Source organism: Diabrotica undecimpunctata, chromosome 5 (assembly GCF_040954645.1).
Source record: "Diabrotica undecimpunctata isolate CICGRU chromosome 5, icDiaUnde3, whole genome shotgun sequence".
Classification (NCBI taxonomy): Eukaryota; Metazoa; Arthropoda; class Insecta; order Coleoptera; family Chrysomelidae; genus Diabrotica; species Diabrotica undecimpunctata.
The window spans coordinates 30184203-30204205 of record NC_092807.1 but is presented as its reverse complement, the minus strand read 5'-3'; the positions used below and the strand labels follow the sequence as shown (position 1 = coordinate 30204205).

The following is a 20003-nucleotide window of genomic DNA, read 5'->3' as shown; positions in this document are numbered from 1 at the left end:
TGGGTAAAAATTTTGAAAACAAGTCTTCAGAATTTCAATACTGGGCCAAATCCATATTAACGCTTACAAATTGTCTATAAAAATCAGCGTGATGTTCAAATTTAGTCAAATCATGTCAATTTCAGTTTCAATGTTGGGCAAGTCCATTTCGACCAATAGTAACTCGGGACTTGCTCACGTGACTATACCATTCTGAATCAGTTATCTGGTACTTGTTTTCGATTAACGACCACGCGGAGTATTTTTTCTAATTTTCTGTTGTAAAATTAAGTTAATATTACTGAAATATGGATAATTCGATAGAGGAAACAACGCCAAACAAAAGTAGAAAAAGAACAAAGCGACAGGAAGATACTAAACGTGTAAAATTGCAAAGACAAAAGTAAGAAACTTTCCATCTTACAACTACTGTATACTAGAAGCAGGGCTGTACTCCAAATTATTTTATACGCGTAACTTCTTACATTGAAACATTAGACCAATTTAGGGATATACTAAATCAATGTAAACAGATATTTGTTTTTATGTTTTGTTTGATGAGTTAGAAAAAATATACGAGCATATAAAGGCGAGTACAAAGCAAGCAGCATTCGAAGCCCTTGGGGAAAAACAACATATAACAAATAAACAGCACTATTATGAAATAAATGAACCAACAAAAAGAATAATTGAAGAAAAAAAGCAACTATACAGAAAATGGCTGACTACAAACAACGATGAAGTTTATAAAGAATATAGAGAAAAAGAGAGAGAAGTGAAAAAACAAATAACACAGCAAAAGAATGAAGAATTGGAAAGAATCTGCTTAAATATTGAAACATATATAGGAGGTACAATAACTTCGGAGTCATGGAAAGTACTGAGAGGATTGAAACAAAACTCAAAAGAAAAAATTAAATTGGGAAATATACAGAACAAAGAATGGAAGGACTACTACAAGGAACTATTAACAGAACAAAAGCCACAATTCATTGGAAAAGAAAACAGGCGAAGACGAAACAGTTTCCCACAACAAGAAATAGAAATAACAGATAGGGAAATGAGAACGGCCATAAAACCAATCAAAAATAAGAAAGCACCGGGACCTGGAGGCATCTCACCTGAGCTTATAAAATATGGATCAAAAAAATTACACCGGATGATACAATGGATATTTCAGAAAGCCATAAATAAAGAACAGCTCCCAAAGGAATGGACGGCGGCATATATGACATCTATATTTAAGAAAGGAGATAGAAAACGATGCGAAAACTACAGAGGAATAAGCGTAATATCATCAATAGGAAGATTATATGGGAAGATACTGCGAGAAAAGATAGAGCAAGCGATAAAAGGCAAAATCGGAGAGGATCAGGCAGGCTTCACGGCAGGAAGATCATGCATAGACCACATATACACACTGGAACAACTGTTGTAAAAGAAAAAAACAAAAAATAGAGATATACACTTGGCATTTGTGGACCTGAGAAAGGCGTATGACTCTGTACCAAGGTCAGAACTATGGGAGGCAATGTACAAATTAGAAATACAGACGGAACTCATAGAAGCTACAAAAGCTCTGTATAAAGAAAATAAAGTGTCCATTAAAATGGGAACAAGAATCATAGGAGGCTTCATCACAACAAAAGGGCTCCTGCAGGGTTGTTCCACATCTCCAACCCTATTCAAAATATACTTAGAGAAAGCCTTGTACATGGAAAAGAAAATGCGAAGGCATGGGAGTACCGGTACAGAACGAATACCTATATACGTTAAGTTTTGCAGACGATCAAGTAGTGATTGCACAAGACCAAGACGACCTCAGCTACATGATGAAGAAACTACAAGAAGAATATACCAAGGCTGGCCTAGATATTAACCTCGCGAAAACAGACTACCTATCTACAAGTGAAAAAGACATAGAAGATCTACAGATTGATGACAACGTAACAATCAAAGGAAAGGATAAATTCAAATACCTGGGGTTTATAATCACGAAAAAGGCAAGAACAGAGGAAGAAATTACACAAAGATTAGGACAAACAAGAACAGCAATCCGACAATTTAACTCAGTATGGTGGGATTGACACCTAAATATGAAGACAAAAACGCAGATTTATAAAACATTAGTGCGAAGTATTATGACATATGGGGCTGAAAATTGGATCATAAACAAGAAAAACAGCAGTAAGATAGTAGCAACAGAGATGGAATGCCTGCGAAGATGCTGCAGAGTAACACGAATGGATAGAAGAAGTAATGACGAAATAAAGCAAAGAACATCAATAGAAACAGACATACTAACATATATAGAACAAAAAAGACTAAAGTGGTATGGACAAGTAAGAAGAACTAGCGACAGCAGATGGATAAAGAGAATAACGGAATGGAGCCCCATAGGAAGGAGGAAAAGAGGACGACCCCGAAAATCCTGGAGGAACGAAGTAGACGACGCCATGAGTAAGAGAGGACTAAACGATGGAGAATGGAACAACAGAGAGAGAGAGATGGAAACGGTTGAGCAAGGGAAGGCAGTGAATACTGTAGAATCCCTAAATACATACATACATATATATATATATATATATATATATATATATATATATATATATATATATATATATATATATATATATATATATATATATATATATATATATATATATATATATATATATATATTGATGAGTTATAAAATATACAACAAAAAAATCCCGTTTAAAATAATGTCTACAATAGGTTTGTTCCAACCCGTCACAAATACCGTTCTTGAATGGTTACGAGTATCCTTATTAACGAAAAATGTGTTACTGGTCATACTCGTAACCATTCAAGAACGGTAATGTGACGAGTGGGAACAAAACTTATGATTTAATAATAGTTTCTCTCCGGTTTCAAGTATTATTATAAATTTTTTCTTACAGATACTCTGCCTCATCATTGCTAGAACAGATAACTTGTAAACATAATTCTAAGGCATACTCTTGTCAGCAGCTTATGATGTGAGATATAAATCATTCCATGATGCTTTTTATGCACAAAAAACAAAAAGTTATCAAGACAGTTTCATTGTTAAATATTGCAAGGCAATTCCAATTCAACGAAAACGTATTGTGAATGGACACGGTAATGAACGGTTATTATCATTTACATATTTTGTTAGAACTTGTGAAGCACAAATTATACCCATATGCAGAAGTACATTTTTAAAAATACTTTTGATAAAGAAAGGCCGAATAAGGGGAATCCATCGTTATCATCGTATCGGAGAAATGCATACTGAAACTAGAGGTGGTGATAGAAAAACAACGAAGTTTCCAAGTATGAAAGGTAATAAAATACAATTTATTCAGACTTTTAAATGTGTTGAATCTAATTGCAATAGAGCAAAACTGATTCGAAAGTATTTACCTTCTGAACTCAATATCTCCAAAATGTACAAAGAGTCATATCCAAATACTCTTTGTAAGCTCTCATATTTGGGATTTGGAAGTCCCAGAACAGACGTGTGTTTTAAGTGTTTGGAGCTGGATGGAAAAATTAAGTTTGAGCAAAATGCGCATGAAAATTTAATTGTGGAAAAACGAGTCCGTAAACTAAGGACAAGAGCTTTTTATCAATTGTTAAAAGAGAAGAAGCCGGATTTGAAAACAATAACGTTTGACTGCCAGAAAAAACAAGTTCTCCCCAAAGTTCCTGACCAGTCTGTCTATTACTCACGCCAATTATATATTTATAATTGTACCATTGTGGAAGGTAGTAGTAACGATCACTTTAGTAAAGAAAATACTCATGTTTTCCACTGGACAGAAAACCAACACAAAAAAAGTTCTAATGAGATAGCAAGCTGTGTTTACTCACTTTTTAGAAATGTTAATTTGCAGGGTATAAAAGTTTTGCGTCTTGCCTCTGACGGTTGCGGGGGGCAAAATAAAAACTTAATTATTTTAACAATGTGCATGAACTGGTTGACTACAGAAACTCCTGATACAATTGACGAGATGTAGTTGATATTTCCAGTAACGGGACATTCATATCTTTCCCCTGACAGGGTGTTTGGGGTTATAGAAAAAAAAATTAAAAATATGGAGACCATTATATCTCCAGACGAATATGTGAAAGTTTTTGAAGAAACTGCAACAACGTACGATGTTTCAAATATATCTATATTAGATTTTAAAGATATGGTAAAGGCTGCTCTAAAAAACACCCAAAACTTTCATTTCCAAATAACAAAATGTAAAAGATTTATTATTAAACGTACTCGCAAATCTGTATTGGTTTCCGGTGAAGAGTTTTATAAATCCAATATTAGCAACGCTCGAAGTCTTTTAAAAAAAGGTGTAACATTATCTTCACCTATTCAATATTTATTCCGAAGAAATATTTAACAAATGTATGGAAAATGCAAATGAGGGCATAAAAATAAACGGCGAGTTAACGAACAATATAAGATATGCCGACGACACGGTGATCCTTGCCAGTACCATAGACGAATTACGGCAGGTAATGGAAAGAGTTTATTCAGTTAGTGAGGAATACGGCCTGAGCCTCAACTTCAAGAAGACAAAGTGGATGCTGATGAGCAGGAAGCAACAGCCTGCTCGACAGTTACGGATAAGTAACATACTAATTGACCATGTAGAATCTTATGTGTACCTTGGCACCAACGTAAATGCAAAATGGGAACAGGCCACAGAAATTAAGGCGAGAATAGAACGAGCTAGAGCAGCATTTAGCAATATGAAAAAGCTCCTCATAAGCAGGGATTTGTCTCTTCCCCTAAAACTACGTCTAGTTAAATGCTACATTTTTCGGATCTTACTGTATGGTGCGGAGGCCTGGACGCTGACGGAGACGCTCACGAGAAAACTAGAAGCATTCGAAATGTGGGTGTACCGACGCATTCTTCGTATATCCTGGACCGAACATGTCACCAACATAGAGGTAATCCAAAGAATCGGAAAGGAGAAAGAAATCGTGAATACAATTAAACAAAGAAAGCTTGAATATCTAGGCCACATATTGAGACACGATAAGTATCGTCTACTGCAATTGATTGTCCAGGGAAAAATAGATAGTAAGCGAGGGCCAGGCAGGAGAAGACACTCGTGGCTCCAAAATCTGAGGAAGTGGTTCGGGCTCACATCGGTCGAACTATTCAGAAGCGCCGCAAACAAGATCAGAATTGCCATGTTAATAGCCAACGTTCGCAACGGACAGGGCACTTGAAGAAGAAGAAGAATATAGTAATATTTCGATTAAGTAGCAGTTTTCAGAATTGTTACGAAAGATAGCTAACCATTATTAAGTTTACAATATATATAATTAAGCAATATTTTTCTTTTACTTACGTTGCGCTACTGGATTTAAAATAATTTGGATCTAAGACTTTACTACCTTCTTTTAAGAGATGCTGGTGGTGCAATAGCGCAAATGAATCTTTAGGTGTTGCTAGACCTTTACGTTTTATTTTCGGTTTTTCCCAAGCCCAATCGTCCACCTTCTGCCTTTCAATAACTTCTACTTCTCCGGTAGGCAAAATCATTGATACTTTTCTCACATCGCTAGTATCAAGTTGGGACCTAAAAGCGAAACGTTTAATAAAGGATTCATTTTATAATTGCGGTTTATTTCTGAATAGATATTTAATACAATCTGAAATGATACAAGAACACACTTTCAGAATAATTCGACTTATAAAATTTTAATAAAAAGCCATTTCTGAGGCTTTATTTTTTTATTAGATAGGTACTTAATTTTGCATAAAGAAAATGTCGAAAAATAGTATCTGGTAGTGTTAAAATGTTAACATACCTAATAATCCCCTCATTATTCTGTTACAATAATTATTGAGAAAACTCGAAAATATATTCTCTTATTGTCGATATATTCGTCGAGTTTTTTGTCTCATCCGACTCCCGCTAAAAACAGGTTGCTTTAACATTAAACACGCTTTCGATATTATTTTACGCTTCTCAATATAAAAAAAATATCATTTTTTAAGGTCGTGGCATATTATCATGCACGTTGCGTTTCCAGCCCGTAGCGTTTAGTTACCGAAAAATTTAATTTAAATGGTTTTAAATATGAACAATTCACACTGTCAGGAACGTATCGTATCAGACACCTTACGTTTCCGTTCAGTATATTCGAAAACAATATTTTACGGATGCCGACGGCTACGGAACGAGTCGAAACCTGTTGGTACGGATAAGGTGAATTAGGATTCCAGGGACTCCACATCGTCCATGGGAGTCCATCTTTTTCCCCTCGTTGTATTTAGGTATTTGTTTGATTTTGATACAGAGTATTTAAAAAAATAATTTTCGAAGCTATTTTGTCATTTATGCATGTGTTTTTATTGCTTTGTGACCATTAAACAAGGAAGTGATAAACAATTAGGACTTTTGCACGGAAGTGATACCTCTTCTTTTTTTTTTAAATACTCTTTGGTTTGATATTTACAGTTTGATAGTACAAGAGCTGTAGGTTTCTACACAGAAAATGTGTCAATGTTTGTTGACAACATTGAATACGCGTTTGAAAAATACAGCTACCAGCAAACATAATTATCAACGTGGATGAAAGTGGCCTTATAGTGGTTCAGAGTAAAGTAGAATCAGTCATTGGTCTCCGAAGAGAAAGGTAGGTAGGCTCTCTTACATCAGCAGAAAGAGGTGCCTTGATAACAATAATTGTAGTCTGTATGAGTGCTGGTGGCGGTTATGTTCCGCCCATGGTGATATTTCCTCGGAAATACATGAATGCTCAGTTGCAAAAAGGGGCTCCTCCAGGTACTGTCTTTCCCGTGTAATCAGGATGGATTACAACAAAACTGTTTACAAAATGATTTGACCATTTTTTAAGCACTACAAAACCCACAACTGAATCACCTGTTCAAGTATTTGACGGGCATTCAAGCCATACCAGAAATATTGACATTAGCGAGAAGGCTAGGCAAAACCATGTTACAATCATCTCCTTACCGCCTCATTCAACTCATAAGTTGCAGCCCTTAGATAAGTCTGTTCCTTTAAAGTCTTATTATAGTCAGGAGATTAGACAAGGTTTGCTAATAAACCAACGCACTCTAACAGCATTTGACGTAATGGAGCTGTTTGGCAAGGCTTACATAAAGTGTCAAACGGCAGAAATAGCCATCAATGGTTCAAGACAACTGGAATTTTTCCACTGGATGGAAACAAGTTTTCTGATGCCGACTTCATTGCAGAAGCCCAAATAGAGAAGGCTGATGATCTAGATGATAACGCTTGTACATCTGATGATCCTACTGAAACTTTTTCGAACAGCACACTTGATGAGGAAAATCCTGAATCTTCTCACTTGGTGATACATTCTTCTTCAAGGGTTGCACAGGAACAAGCATCCACCTAATTCAGTTGGTAGAACCTCTTCCGCTACCTCTGTCATTCTACTCATCAAGTTCTCTTTCAAATCCTTCTCCAGTTTACAAAAGCCCTTTCAAATCTTGCCTGTGCCCAAACCGATAAAAAAAATCATCTGGAAGAGACCACAAGCCCTGTAAGTCGGCCATAATCACTTCGTTTCCTTATAAAGCAAACTTTGGCAGAAATTGCTAAAAAGGTTCTGTCAGGAAAAAAAGATCAAACACATAAAAACGCCAAAGAAAATTGGAAGAAGACTGGAACAAAAAAGGCGATACCAGAGGCTGAAAATAAAGAAAACTTACAGATAGAGTGTAAAAAGCACAAACCTAACTCTCAGGTCAAGAGACAATTAGATTTTGAAATACACAAGGGATGTTCATTTGAGAAATAAGATTATTTGTCTCTTAAATTAGTCTCTTCAATCGGATTCGTCGTAGTAACAGAACAAACATCGGATGAATCGGATGTGACGTGCATATTCTGCAACGAACAATGGTCCAAGTCAGTGACGGGTGAACAGTGGATCAAATGCCTAATGTGTTAATGTTGTTCACATGTTGATTGTACCAGTGCGGTCAAAGATGATTACACATGCGACTTGTGCCAGTAAACTAGATTCAAACTTAAAACAATCACAGGGTTACACCGTTTATGAGAAAGATAATTTAATTTGATATTTTTGTATATAAATCGCTTAAAAGTCAGATTTGTACACAGTTTGGTATTCAATATATTTTAAAAAGGATATATTTTTTTTTAAATTATATATATTTAAAATATGTATATATATACATAATATATATTAATGTGATATTAAAAGTCAGAGGTGCGCCAACCAATTAATTAGGTAATTAATTAATTAATTAAACTTATTTAAATGATGCAATTATGATTTTATTACACTATTTAATTCTCTTATCTCAGGGTTATATTACTGCTTCAATATCTATGCTTTACATATGATAGGTAAGGTCCAAAGAATACCGGAATAATAAAACATATATGATACAACATTATTTATTGAAATAAAATTCACACTCAAATATCTTCAACAAAAAATATCTCATATAATGATTAACAAAAGTTTTGTTCTACGTACGTAAACCTTCAAAAATTAATGTTGTGTACAATATAAATTAAAATTTCAAATCAAAATTGTTGTTCTAAATCCCCTGATCAAAATATTTCTATCTTTTCTAAAGCAATTAAAAAAAAACTTTGTTAATAAAGAAAAACTGACGAATGGTAAAAAACTATCTCTCTGATGATGAGTTGTCCAAATCCTTACCAAATCCCTTGTAGCCTACACTATCTATTCTTAGCAGTTCCCTAGGTAATCAGCAATCTTACAACAAATTATTCTAAGCCTCTCGTCTTTAATGATCTCCTTCAAATACACTACTCTTCTCCTCTCGATAAACTGAATCTCTCGTTCCGGCCTGAACAGTGACTCTTGGAATATATAAGTAGAAAAGTATAACTTACAATATTTTACTGGATCAGCTTTCGTCAGATACACTTACTCCAAGAAAACTCACCAGCATTCACTTCTAATATTTACTATCACTTGGGAAGCACCAGAGAACAACGACTGGTCGCCTTGCACCCTTGGAAAACAACTGATTATCTTTTTTCCCTCAAAAATCTAACTAAACTCTCATTCTTACATACCTATTCCACTTTTTTCAATCTCCTCCAATTAAAGCTCGTCGTACGTATCCCCATCTCTTCATTTAGATAACAAACAACAATTTTACCTACAATTATAAATTTCCTAAAAACTATTAACATGCTAATCGGTTTCTACAAATTCTTAAGAACTAAACTTAATATAATTTCTAAATATTCTGTTATATTGTCTTATCACTGTACAAGTCCATTTGGAAAACCCGCTCGCATTGTTCATGACTTCACTTAAGCTCACTCACATCACTCGAATATATTTTACAAAGAAAATAATTTATGCATATCTTAAATTTTGTTTACTACAGGTCATCCAGGATAATAGATTTTCATTTCTTCGAAATATCTTTTATAGTTTATTAGTTGAATTACTTGCATTATTATATTTTGTACTTTGAAATATATTAAGAGCAAACCAATATTATTTTCAATTTTACATAGCATAACAATATATATTATTAAGTTATTCTTTTTTTATTTGATTAATTGAGCAAATCAAAAACATAACTTAATTGTTCTCAGGGTGAAAAATCTCCTTATATTAACCTATGTTGTGTGGGTCCACAGATGTCCTAGTTGTCCTTTATCGGGATAGAGAAAAAAGAATAATAATAAAAATAGTATGTTACAAAAAATTGGTATTCTTTATTTTATTTAAAGAAGAATAAAACAATTATCAAATTTTGCCGTTATCTTATCAATCAGCGTAAATGAATGCAATAAAATTTACACAAAAAGAATATTTTAAGTCTTCATGAAGACAAAACCAATTTAAAGCCAAGTTCAATGAATATCTTTAAAACTTTTTATCATTCTGATTTTTCAATATTTACTTTATTGCAAAAACACAACTTTAAAACATTTTACAAATGAAGTCTACTCTTGAGTTAAAATGGTAACGACAATGATGTCAACAAACTTCATTCAAAGTTACAAAATTTTTAATTCTGAACAGAAAATCACTGACCTTTCCTTCGTAGATTGTATTTGAACAATACCCAGAATCGTCCACGTTCCACAGCAATGTAATTTGCCACTGTTCGCCTCGGCTTTCTTCTTTTCGTATCTGCAATCCTACTGCGACTGTACGAAACACCTGACTTAATTCTCCAACAAACTTGGTGCCGCCAAACTATTTCCTACGTATTCCAGAAACTGCCCACTTTAGATCTAAGGATATCTTTTCATCGACTTGTAATCTCCTTCCGCAATTCTGCTAACTTCCTTTCACAATGCCGGTATTCAAACTCACGAACACACCCTCTATCGAGACGCGACCTTTCCTTTCGATGATCCTAATGACAACTGCCACTTTCTATCATACATCGACTATCAACTCTCCCATTCAAAAAAAAACTGTTTAATCAAAAAGCTTTATTTTGTTTACAATCATTAAGAAAAAACCCCATTACTGTTTCCAGAGAAACTAAAATTTTTGCTTTAAAACTGGCTTCTCCTTTGGTTACAAATACATAATTCATTCCTATAAGAAAAGGTTAATTACAATATCTTAATACTAGGTCATATACAAACAATGAAAAGATTATAATGAGTATGGGCTTTCTAATTCTATATAAAAAGATTTTACCTGCGAGTGTTTAAAAATCAGTTGTTGACGCAAAATTTTCTAATAATCTAATCTTATCTTAATCTAATACATAAATTTTGTTTACCAGGATGTCTTGAAAATTTATTTAAATGGTCTATTTATTAATTTTTATTTTTCTCTTTGGCTGAGAAAAAGAAGTATAATTATAACTAAGTATATATATATATATATATATATATATATATATATATATATATATATATATATATATATATATATATATATATATATATATATATATATATATATATATATATATATATATATATATATATATATATATATATATATATATATATATATATATTGTTATGATGTGTTGTTTGTTTGAATGATGAGCAATGACTATTTTTAATAATATAGGGTTTTTATCGCGGTTCTCAAAGAATTAGTTTGTAAGTACTTTTTTAAATTATCTTTATTATAACTATTATGAAACACACATATATATATATATCTAACCTAGCCAATGTAAATTTAAAATAAACTATCTTTAAATTGATATTCTTATAAAACTAATTAAATTCTATAGACAATGTAAAATTTAAACAAACTATCTTCAAAATTGAAACTGTTATGACACTAACTAAATTATATTAACAAAATTTTGTACCTTTCTTTCACTGAATGCCTAAATGAACTGTTTTCCACTATATAGATTCTAATCACCACTGAATGTCTTCGTACTTCGGTTATCCTTGCTTTTGTGAAATTACTTTTTCCAATTATCAGCTTCTACCAATTTAAGATATATTTTTCTTCACCAGCATTTATAAACCACCAAGCAAACCAGCAAACAGCATTTATATTTATTCTTCTTTTCAATATACCAATATCCAATTGTTATAAGTTGATTTATACTAATCTCCAATCATAATATAATTTTAATTCCTTCCAATATCCATCCAATAATTCTTCTAATATACTTTTTTAATCTTCAATAATTATTTGTGTATAATTATAAATGTGCATTAAAATATATGCATAATTTTTAATCTTCATTTAACTCACTATATTAAACAATTGGACTATTTGTAACTGATTGACTAACTCCAACTAACTTTCATATTTCTCACTAAACTGCTTGACTGACTGACTAAAACTAAAACTCTTCTGACTTCTTGAAAATTCTGAACAATTGACTTCACTAACTAAATGAGTCTATCTTCTACTAACTTTCATAATAAACTGGCCATCTTGAATCCAAATCACGGGTATTTATATCTTTTCAATCTTCCAGAACCATCTGGTAAGAAGTCATGTTCGATTTAGTTCTATTTCTTCTATATGGATGTTCTCGAAAAAAATATATGTTGGATCCACAGACATCACCATTATTTCCAGAATGTTCGACCGTCAACAAAGGTCAAATTCTGCATTCTGGAGAATTTGTTAATGTTCTATTGATAATTTTGTTGACATTTAGGCTTTTCAGATCAGAATAAACATTTAAATCATTAAATATATATAAATTAAACATTTTAAACTAACATTATTATTATAACCCCACTTTATATTCCTAAAATGTCACTTGGAGAGTATGTATAGTGTGTTGCCTAGTCACATGGCTCACTTAAATATATCTACAAAATCATAACTACTAAAATACAACTTTTTACAATTATTATATGCTAATTTCTTAAAATGCCCTCACATAAATATATTTTTATAAAATTCTCTAGTATATAACTTATTTAAAATAATCAAATACTTTTTTATATCTAATATTATGTAGTATATAACTTATAAATTATTTTCTATAAACCCCAATCGCATCAATATATATATATATATATATATATATATATATATATATATATATATATATATATATATATATATATATATATGTGTATATTTATATTTAACTGTGAATTATTTCTACACAAGTCATACTCGATTAGATTTCTTGGAGGTACGAAATACGAGGAAAAAGAGGGGCCGAATTTTACAGCACTTTTTTTAAGTGCCTATTTTGTAAACTTTTGCAAAAATTAGCAGTGTTATCTTTCTATCTAATAAAAAAAATACTTACAAATCCACTGTGGACTTCACTGAATCAGTGGATAACGATTCCGCTTGGATTATTAAAATATTGCCATTTATATCGTTTGTATCTTCTATTTCTCCATCTATTTCTTTTTCGTATGCTTTAGTACTTAAATCTTGTCTTTGAGTTAATTCGTTGTCTGATGGTACTTGTTTTTTCATATTATCATTTAAATCGATTGCAATAACTTCCAATTCTTCGTCTGAGTTGGATAAATCAGCGTGGCAGCAGTGACATACTACGTCTTTTATTTTATCTTTTCCTTTAGATGTTGGAGTTTGTTTTTCTATATAAAAAATATATTAATAGGGTTTTGAAACTATTTTCTTGAGGCAAACTCTTAACTACTATACTTTAAATTAAAAATGTTTGTATTTGCGTTCCCAAATTTTACATTAAGCGAAATTATTTTGTTTTGGTACTATAAGGAAACAGAAAGAGGATATCAGAAAAATAACCCATATATCAAAAATGATGAAGGAGTATTACTTAATAAACCAGAGAAAATAAAATAATAAGAATTTGGCAAACTTACATTACACAACTGTTAAAGAAAAACGAAGTAGGAAGGGGAACAACCCATGAAATTGAAAAGGATCACATAGAAATAGAAATACATACAAAGGAAGAAATAAAAAATTAAATCTTCTTCTTCTTCCTTCTTATATGTAGGCTTTTAAGCCTGTTTCTTATGCAATATTAGCCTCCTAAATTGTTTAAATTATCGTACCGTCTTTTTCTTGGTCTGCCAATACTTCTTCGTCCATTTGATGACTTATCTCGTGCTATTCATACTATCCTATGTTCGTTCCACTCCTGTTTCCGATTTGTCACCCATCCATTTATGTCTTCTATAGTGCATGCTCTTGTTTTCGCTTTTCTCCCTATCCAACAGACTTTTCCCTGATATTCGTCGAAGTATTTTCATCTCTCTTGTTTCTAGTATTCGTCTCGTTTTAGATGTCTCAGGTCTTGTCTCCGCCGTGTATGTTAATATAGGTCTAATTCCTGCTTTATAGATTCTTGTTTTTGTGTCTTGTCTTAGGTGTTTGTTCTTACAGATTATGTCATTAAGAGATCCCGCCGCTTTACTAGCTTATAAGCTTTGTTGTCGTACTTTTTCTTCAACATCTCCGTACCCAACTTGCGTCCTGCTTTATTATTTTCCCATCAATTTCGATTTTACATCGTAGTGGGTATTTAGATGTTATCATACATTTGGTTTTTTTTTTTTGCTGATATTATCATATTATATTTCTTGGCTGTTGTATTGAAGATGTGTGTTAATATTTGGCGCTCGTCTTCTGTCTCGGCGATTAATGCGGCGTCGTCTGCATAACATAATATTTGGATTTCTTTGTTCCCCAATCTGTAACCATGACCTTTACGTACGCTTGTATTGTTTCGTCCATTACTATATTAAAGAGACTATGGGCTGAACAAATCACCTTGCCTGACTCCGCTTTGTACTGGTATACACTGTGTTAGTTTTCCATTTATCTTTGCCTGTATTCGATTATGGAAGTAGATGTTTTCGATAATTTGTATAATATTGATTGGTATGTTTCTTTTATACAGTAGGTGTAAGACGTCTTCGACTTGGATATGATCGAAAGCGTTTGTCAGGTCAGGTCTTTATTGTACTCGATGACCTTTTCTGTGATTCGTCGTACAAATACGGTGTCTACGCAGGATCTTCCGGATCTGAATCCTTGTTGTTAATCTGATAAGGTTGTTAGTTTATAAAAAAATGAAATGAAGGGTGTATAATAAACAATAAAAGCATATGAATAACAGAAATATCGGCTGAAATAATAAAATCCGAAGAGAAAAGGCAACATAAACAGCTACAGAAACTGATAAAGCATATGGGAAGCAGAAAAAATGCCAAGAGAGTGGGCCATGGCAATGATATGTTTGACAAAATTAGATGATTGATGTGATTTACCAAAATGAGTACTTACAACAGACCTTAATACCAGTGTATGAGAAGACAGAAGCAATTGGACAATCTCAGTCATTATTTGAATTAACCCTAGAAAGGTGGACTATTATTTACTGACAGTTATGGTGGACTATCGTAATTTTTACGACATCTAACAAAAAATTGAAAAAAAAATACAAATATAATTATAAACACTTTTATTACAATAAATTAGAAAAAATGTAAGTATTAGTAAGTGGTACACATATAAATAAAGTCGATGTACACTACTCGTTTGCACAAATTGTACATATATTACCTCGGTGTTCGCCACATATAGCGTGATGGCATTGGTTGCAATATGTGGTAGTCATGCGCCTCTTTTTACTCGGACAATGGAAACATGCCTTGCGTTTCTTTTTTTCAGGTAACGGACGTTCAACTTCTTCGGAAATTTTGAGGACATCTTTAATATTTTGCTTAAGATTTCGACGTAAAGTTGGAATACACAATCGTTCTCTCAGCCAGGGTTCGGCGAGATGACGAGCCAATTCAACCATATATTCGTATCTGGATAAAACTGTTCTGTTTGCTTTTAATGTGTTTGTGGTGTAAATAACATACGAGTTAATACTTGCAATATTTATCATATTATAGAAGATACACAAAGGCCATCTCCTCGTTTTACGACCCGCATTCATATTCGAACACATTTGATCAAATGTATCCACTCCGCCTTTTGTTCCATTATAATCAGTTATTATAGTGGGTTTGCCATTTATTTTGGAAACATCAGCACCTTCGTGAAGTGTTGAAAGAAGTAAAACTACCTTATTTTTCTTTGGCATATATGATACCAATGTCTTTCTTTTATCAAAACAAAACATAGATGTATTGGGGACTCTGTTCTTTACATTTAACAATTCCTGTGGAATTTCTCTTTTATTTTTGCGAAGAGTTCCGATAATTGTCAGTTTGTACTGATCTTTTAATAACTCCTCTGCTAAGCTAACTGATGTAAACCAGTTGTCCATGGTAATATTTCTGTTACTACCATGAACTGATTTTGTAAGTTCCTTTACAAAATATGTACCCAACGGCAAACCATTTGTATTGGTTTTCTTGCCTAAATAAGGAATAGCATCGATCATATATTTCGAAGAGCTGTCACACATCATTACGATTTTGAGACCATACGAATTAGGTTTATCAGGTAAATACATTCGAAAAGGGCAACGTCCTCGAAATCCTACTAACTGTTCATCAATAGTCAAATAGGATGAAGGTGTATATGATTCTCTGCAGGTGGTAATAAAAATGTCCCATATTTCGCGTATATGCGCAAAAGGATCATCTTGCTGCCTTTCTTTTCGTGTTTCTTTTTCATCAAACCTAAGACAGTTTATGAGATATTTAAAACGCTGACCACTCATGCAAGCCTGATAAAATTTTCCTGATATATTACTGTCAAACATATATTTCACAGATAGATGACTGTCTTTATTTGCTGCAGACATTATCAAAATTGCCAATAAAGCTTGTAGCTCATTTTTACTCATGTCAGAAATATTAGGACGACTGGCATATTTTTTAGATTGTCTTGTAATTTCAGTATTTGAGTGTAACAGAGTACGACATAATATATCCTCTGAAAAAAAATGTAAGAAATATTCTTCAACTTTTGTGTAGTTTTTGGCATTTCCTTTGGGACCAGCTATAAAATGAATAATATTTCTAGCTGCCGTTCTTTTTGACAATGAAGGTATTTTGTTTGACCACTTATGCCCGTTTTTACCTTTTAGAGCCTTTCCCGGATTTACAATAAACTGAGAAACAGTGGAGTTCTCACCTGATGTTCCAGGTACTTCTTCTGTAGATTTTTCGCTTTCCACCACTATTGCTTTTATATCTGCATCCATTAAATTTACAGATGAACTGGATACACTGGATGGCTGGAAAATTTTGGAATTATCACTATTTTTAGAGTCATCTTCTTCATCTGAATCGTCCGATTCAAACTCCAAAGCATCTTCTTCTAACTCCCAGTCACTTCCACTATCTTCAAAAGGTTCCTGCTCACTATCTTCACCATTCATTATACGCTGTATTTCATCGTTTATTTCACTTGCCGTTAAAGGTTTTCGTGATGACATAGTGCTACAATTAAATAAAATAATATTTACTACAAATATAAAAAAGAATTAGATAATGACTTACCAAAAACGTCACCGGCGTCCAAATAAACTTGAGAGAAAAAAACTAACGTAGAAGGTGGACTTTCGTAAAATTGACGACGTGCCCTCAAAAAATCTAATACATAAATACAGTAGTGGAGAAACGCACTCACCGCCTGTTAAATCAAGACTAAAGAAACAGTTACTGAGAAGTGTATGGGCAGAGGTTACGCGACTGCACCCAAACTGCGGCGAAAACCGAGGAGCGTCGTCAAATTTACGATAGTCCACCTTTCTAGGGTTAATCCAGAAATTTAGTAATATAAAAATACCTAAAGTTAAAAAGAAGAACTATAAAAAAATAAGAGATGATTTTGTACTTCGAAATTTTAATGGAAATTTGACTTAATTTTTGTTTTTGAGACCATTGAAAACCAAAACAGCACTTAAAGTGGCTGACCACTAGGTTGATATTTTTTGTCTAGTAGATGCTCCATATATTTTGCAAAGTGATAACGGCCGTGAGTTTGAAACTCGGTTATTGTAAAACTAATTACTATGTCTCCTGGTCTGAAAATAGTTCACGCTCGACCAAAACACTCACAAAGTCAAGGCTCTGTAGAGAGGGCTAATCAAGATGTCCGGGATATGTTGATTACCTGTGTAAACGATAATAATAATACAAAATGGTCCGAAGGGTTGAGAGATTTAAAAAGTCCAAGAAAAACAGATCTTTTCATAGAGGAATTGGTAGGAGCCCTTATAAGGCCATGTTTGGCAGCAGACAAACAAATGGTTTAGAAGATGCAAACCTTCCGAAAGATGTCTTTGATAAACTACAAAATAAAGACGATTTGGAAGAATTAATAAATAGCATGGAAAACGAACATGATGATGATTATTTAAAAAACGGAGAAGAAAGCAACAGTGTAGAACCCTGCCAAGAGAATTTAGACAATCAAGACAAATATATGAATAAATCTTTAGACATGAGAGAGAAGAATCACATAAAATGATGAGAGTTCAGGCATCAAAGATGATATGTGAGTAAAATAAGAGATTTACTCTTTTAAAAAAAGGGACTAATGTTTTTATTCGAGTGAGTTTCTGAAATTACAAACGCAGTACTGAGAATGGACCACTGGATAGATTATTTCAAAAAATGAACTCTTTTAAACCGATTCGCAATTCATGTTTGAATCAAATGAATAGTGGTAAGAAAATATGTCATCCAAAGGTTCCTGTCAAGGCTTTCTCAGATGCAACTTTAAAAGGTTTTGTGGCGACAATAAAATGTTTCTCTAAACAAAGAAACAAACAATCTATAATCAAAGTATCATGGATCGCTGACATGCAAAAATAAATGAAGAAATTTGGTTCTAAAAATTTTTGTGTTTAAAACTTATTTTTATCTGCAATTTTTAAATAAAATTAGAAGTTTCGCTTTGTGGGTATTTGTATCGCCCATAACACGAAAAATCGTTGTGTGTGTCCGACGGTTTTCGTAGTTAAAACGATAAATGGCAAAACAAATTTTACCGAAAAATTAAATGCGAAAATGAAAATTAATAAAATTGAGAATAATATTAATCTTTTTGTAGTTAATGATGAATATTTCGAGTATAATATTCTACTAGGATCAGATTCTATTCTATATTTCTATATTCTATAAGATTGAATGCAAATATTGAAGAGAAGATTAAAAAATTTAATAATGATATTAATATTACAGAATACTCAATAAACTTTTAAGAGGGAATTCCCACAGAGCTTTTCGAAGCAAAATTTGAACATTTATTGCCAGATCAGAGAAACAAAATATAAATATTATTAAATAAATATGACAATATTTTCGCGAAACATAATTTGACATTATAGGCAGGTTCAAAATAATGAAGCACAAATTTAACTTTTAGAACATAAATTTGCTACAAAGAAGCTTTACAGATGCTCAAGAGAAGACCAAAAAGAATTTCAAATAGGAAAATTATTGTTAAAAATAAATTTAATAGAAGAATCATCTTCGTCATTTGCAGCTCCGGTTACATTGGCTTTTAAAAAAGATGAAGGACGTAAAATCAGATTATGCATTGATTTTCGTGAATTAAACAAATTAATTATTCCTGGACCCCAATCTTTTTCGTTAATTGACGAAATTTAAGCCAAAACAAGGAATGCTACATTCTTTACTACTTTATACATAAATTCTGCTTTTTGGTGTATTCCAGTTCGGATAGAATGTCATGGCTGCGCAACCTGAGAGAGTGGTACGGATGTACATCAAATGAACTTTTCAGAGCAGCCGTCTCAAAAGTCCAAATAGCTATGATGATTGCCGACCTCCGCCGCGGAGATGGCACTTGAAGTTCGGATAAAAGATAAATATAAGACAGCCTTCGTTACGCAAAAAAGTTATTGGCAATGAAAATGCTTACCTTTTGGGCTGAAAACATTAGCAGCAATATTTCAAATAATTTTAAATAATATTATTAGAAAACATCATTTAAATTCATTTTGTAAAAACTACATAGATGACATTTTAATATTTTCATTGCCATTTGAAGAACACTTAGATCATATAGAAAGACTCATGGAAGCAATTCTCGAGGAGGGATTAGGCTAAAACTTCTAAAATGAAATTTTTCAATAGAAGTAAAATATTGTGTGAAACAATTCAGTTCGTCCATTACACGACAATTTAATATCAATCACAGATTTTCCAGCACCAGACACGAGAAAAAAATAGGCCTGTTTTTTTGGAAGAAAAGTAAATTTTTACCACAAATATATAAAAGATTCAGCTTGATTATCAGAGCTATTACATAATTTATTTTGAAAAGATATCAAATTTCACTGGTCTTTAAGCTGCCAAACAGCTTTTGATATAGTAAAAAATATCCTCCGCTCGGAACCTATTCTAGCTATTATTGACCGAAATGCTCCTACAACTATATATACAAATGCTAGTATTTTAGGAATTGGGGCAGTTCTGAAACAAAAATGAAGAGATGGAGAAAAAAAGACTAAAAAAGCCAGTTTTTAGAATGCCTTGCAATTAAAGAAGAAATAAAATTTTGGAAATACTGGCTAATGGGTCGAAAAGTTGTAGTTATTACTGATCATAATGATCATAAGCCCCATGAGGGAACAAAACTGCGTACAGGACCAGATG

The 20003-nt window shown here is 32.6% G+C and overlaps 1 protein-coding gene across 3 annotated transcripts in view; it reads right to left on the bottom strand.

The window, feature by feature from the left end:
• Window positions 1-20003, bottom strand: part of LOC140441231 (uncharacterized) — a 41540-nt gene that overhangs the window by 2654 nt on the left and 18883 nt on the right. For all 3 annotated transcript variants that reach the window (XM_072531816.1, XM_072531815.1, XM_072531817.1), the window contains 2 exons: window positions 12719-13019; window positions 5334-5564 (listed from right to left, as the gene is read on the bottom strand). In XM_072531816.1, the coding sequence (XP_072387917.1) occupies window positions 5334-5564; window positions 12719-13019 (532 nt within the window). The remainder of the gene's footprint in view (window positions 1-5333; window positions 5565-12718; window positions 13020-20003) is intronic.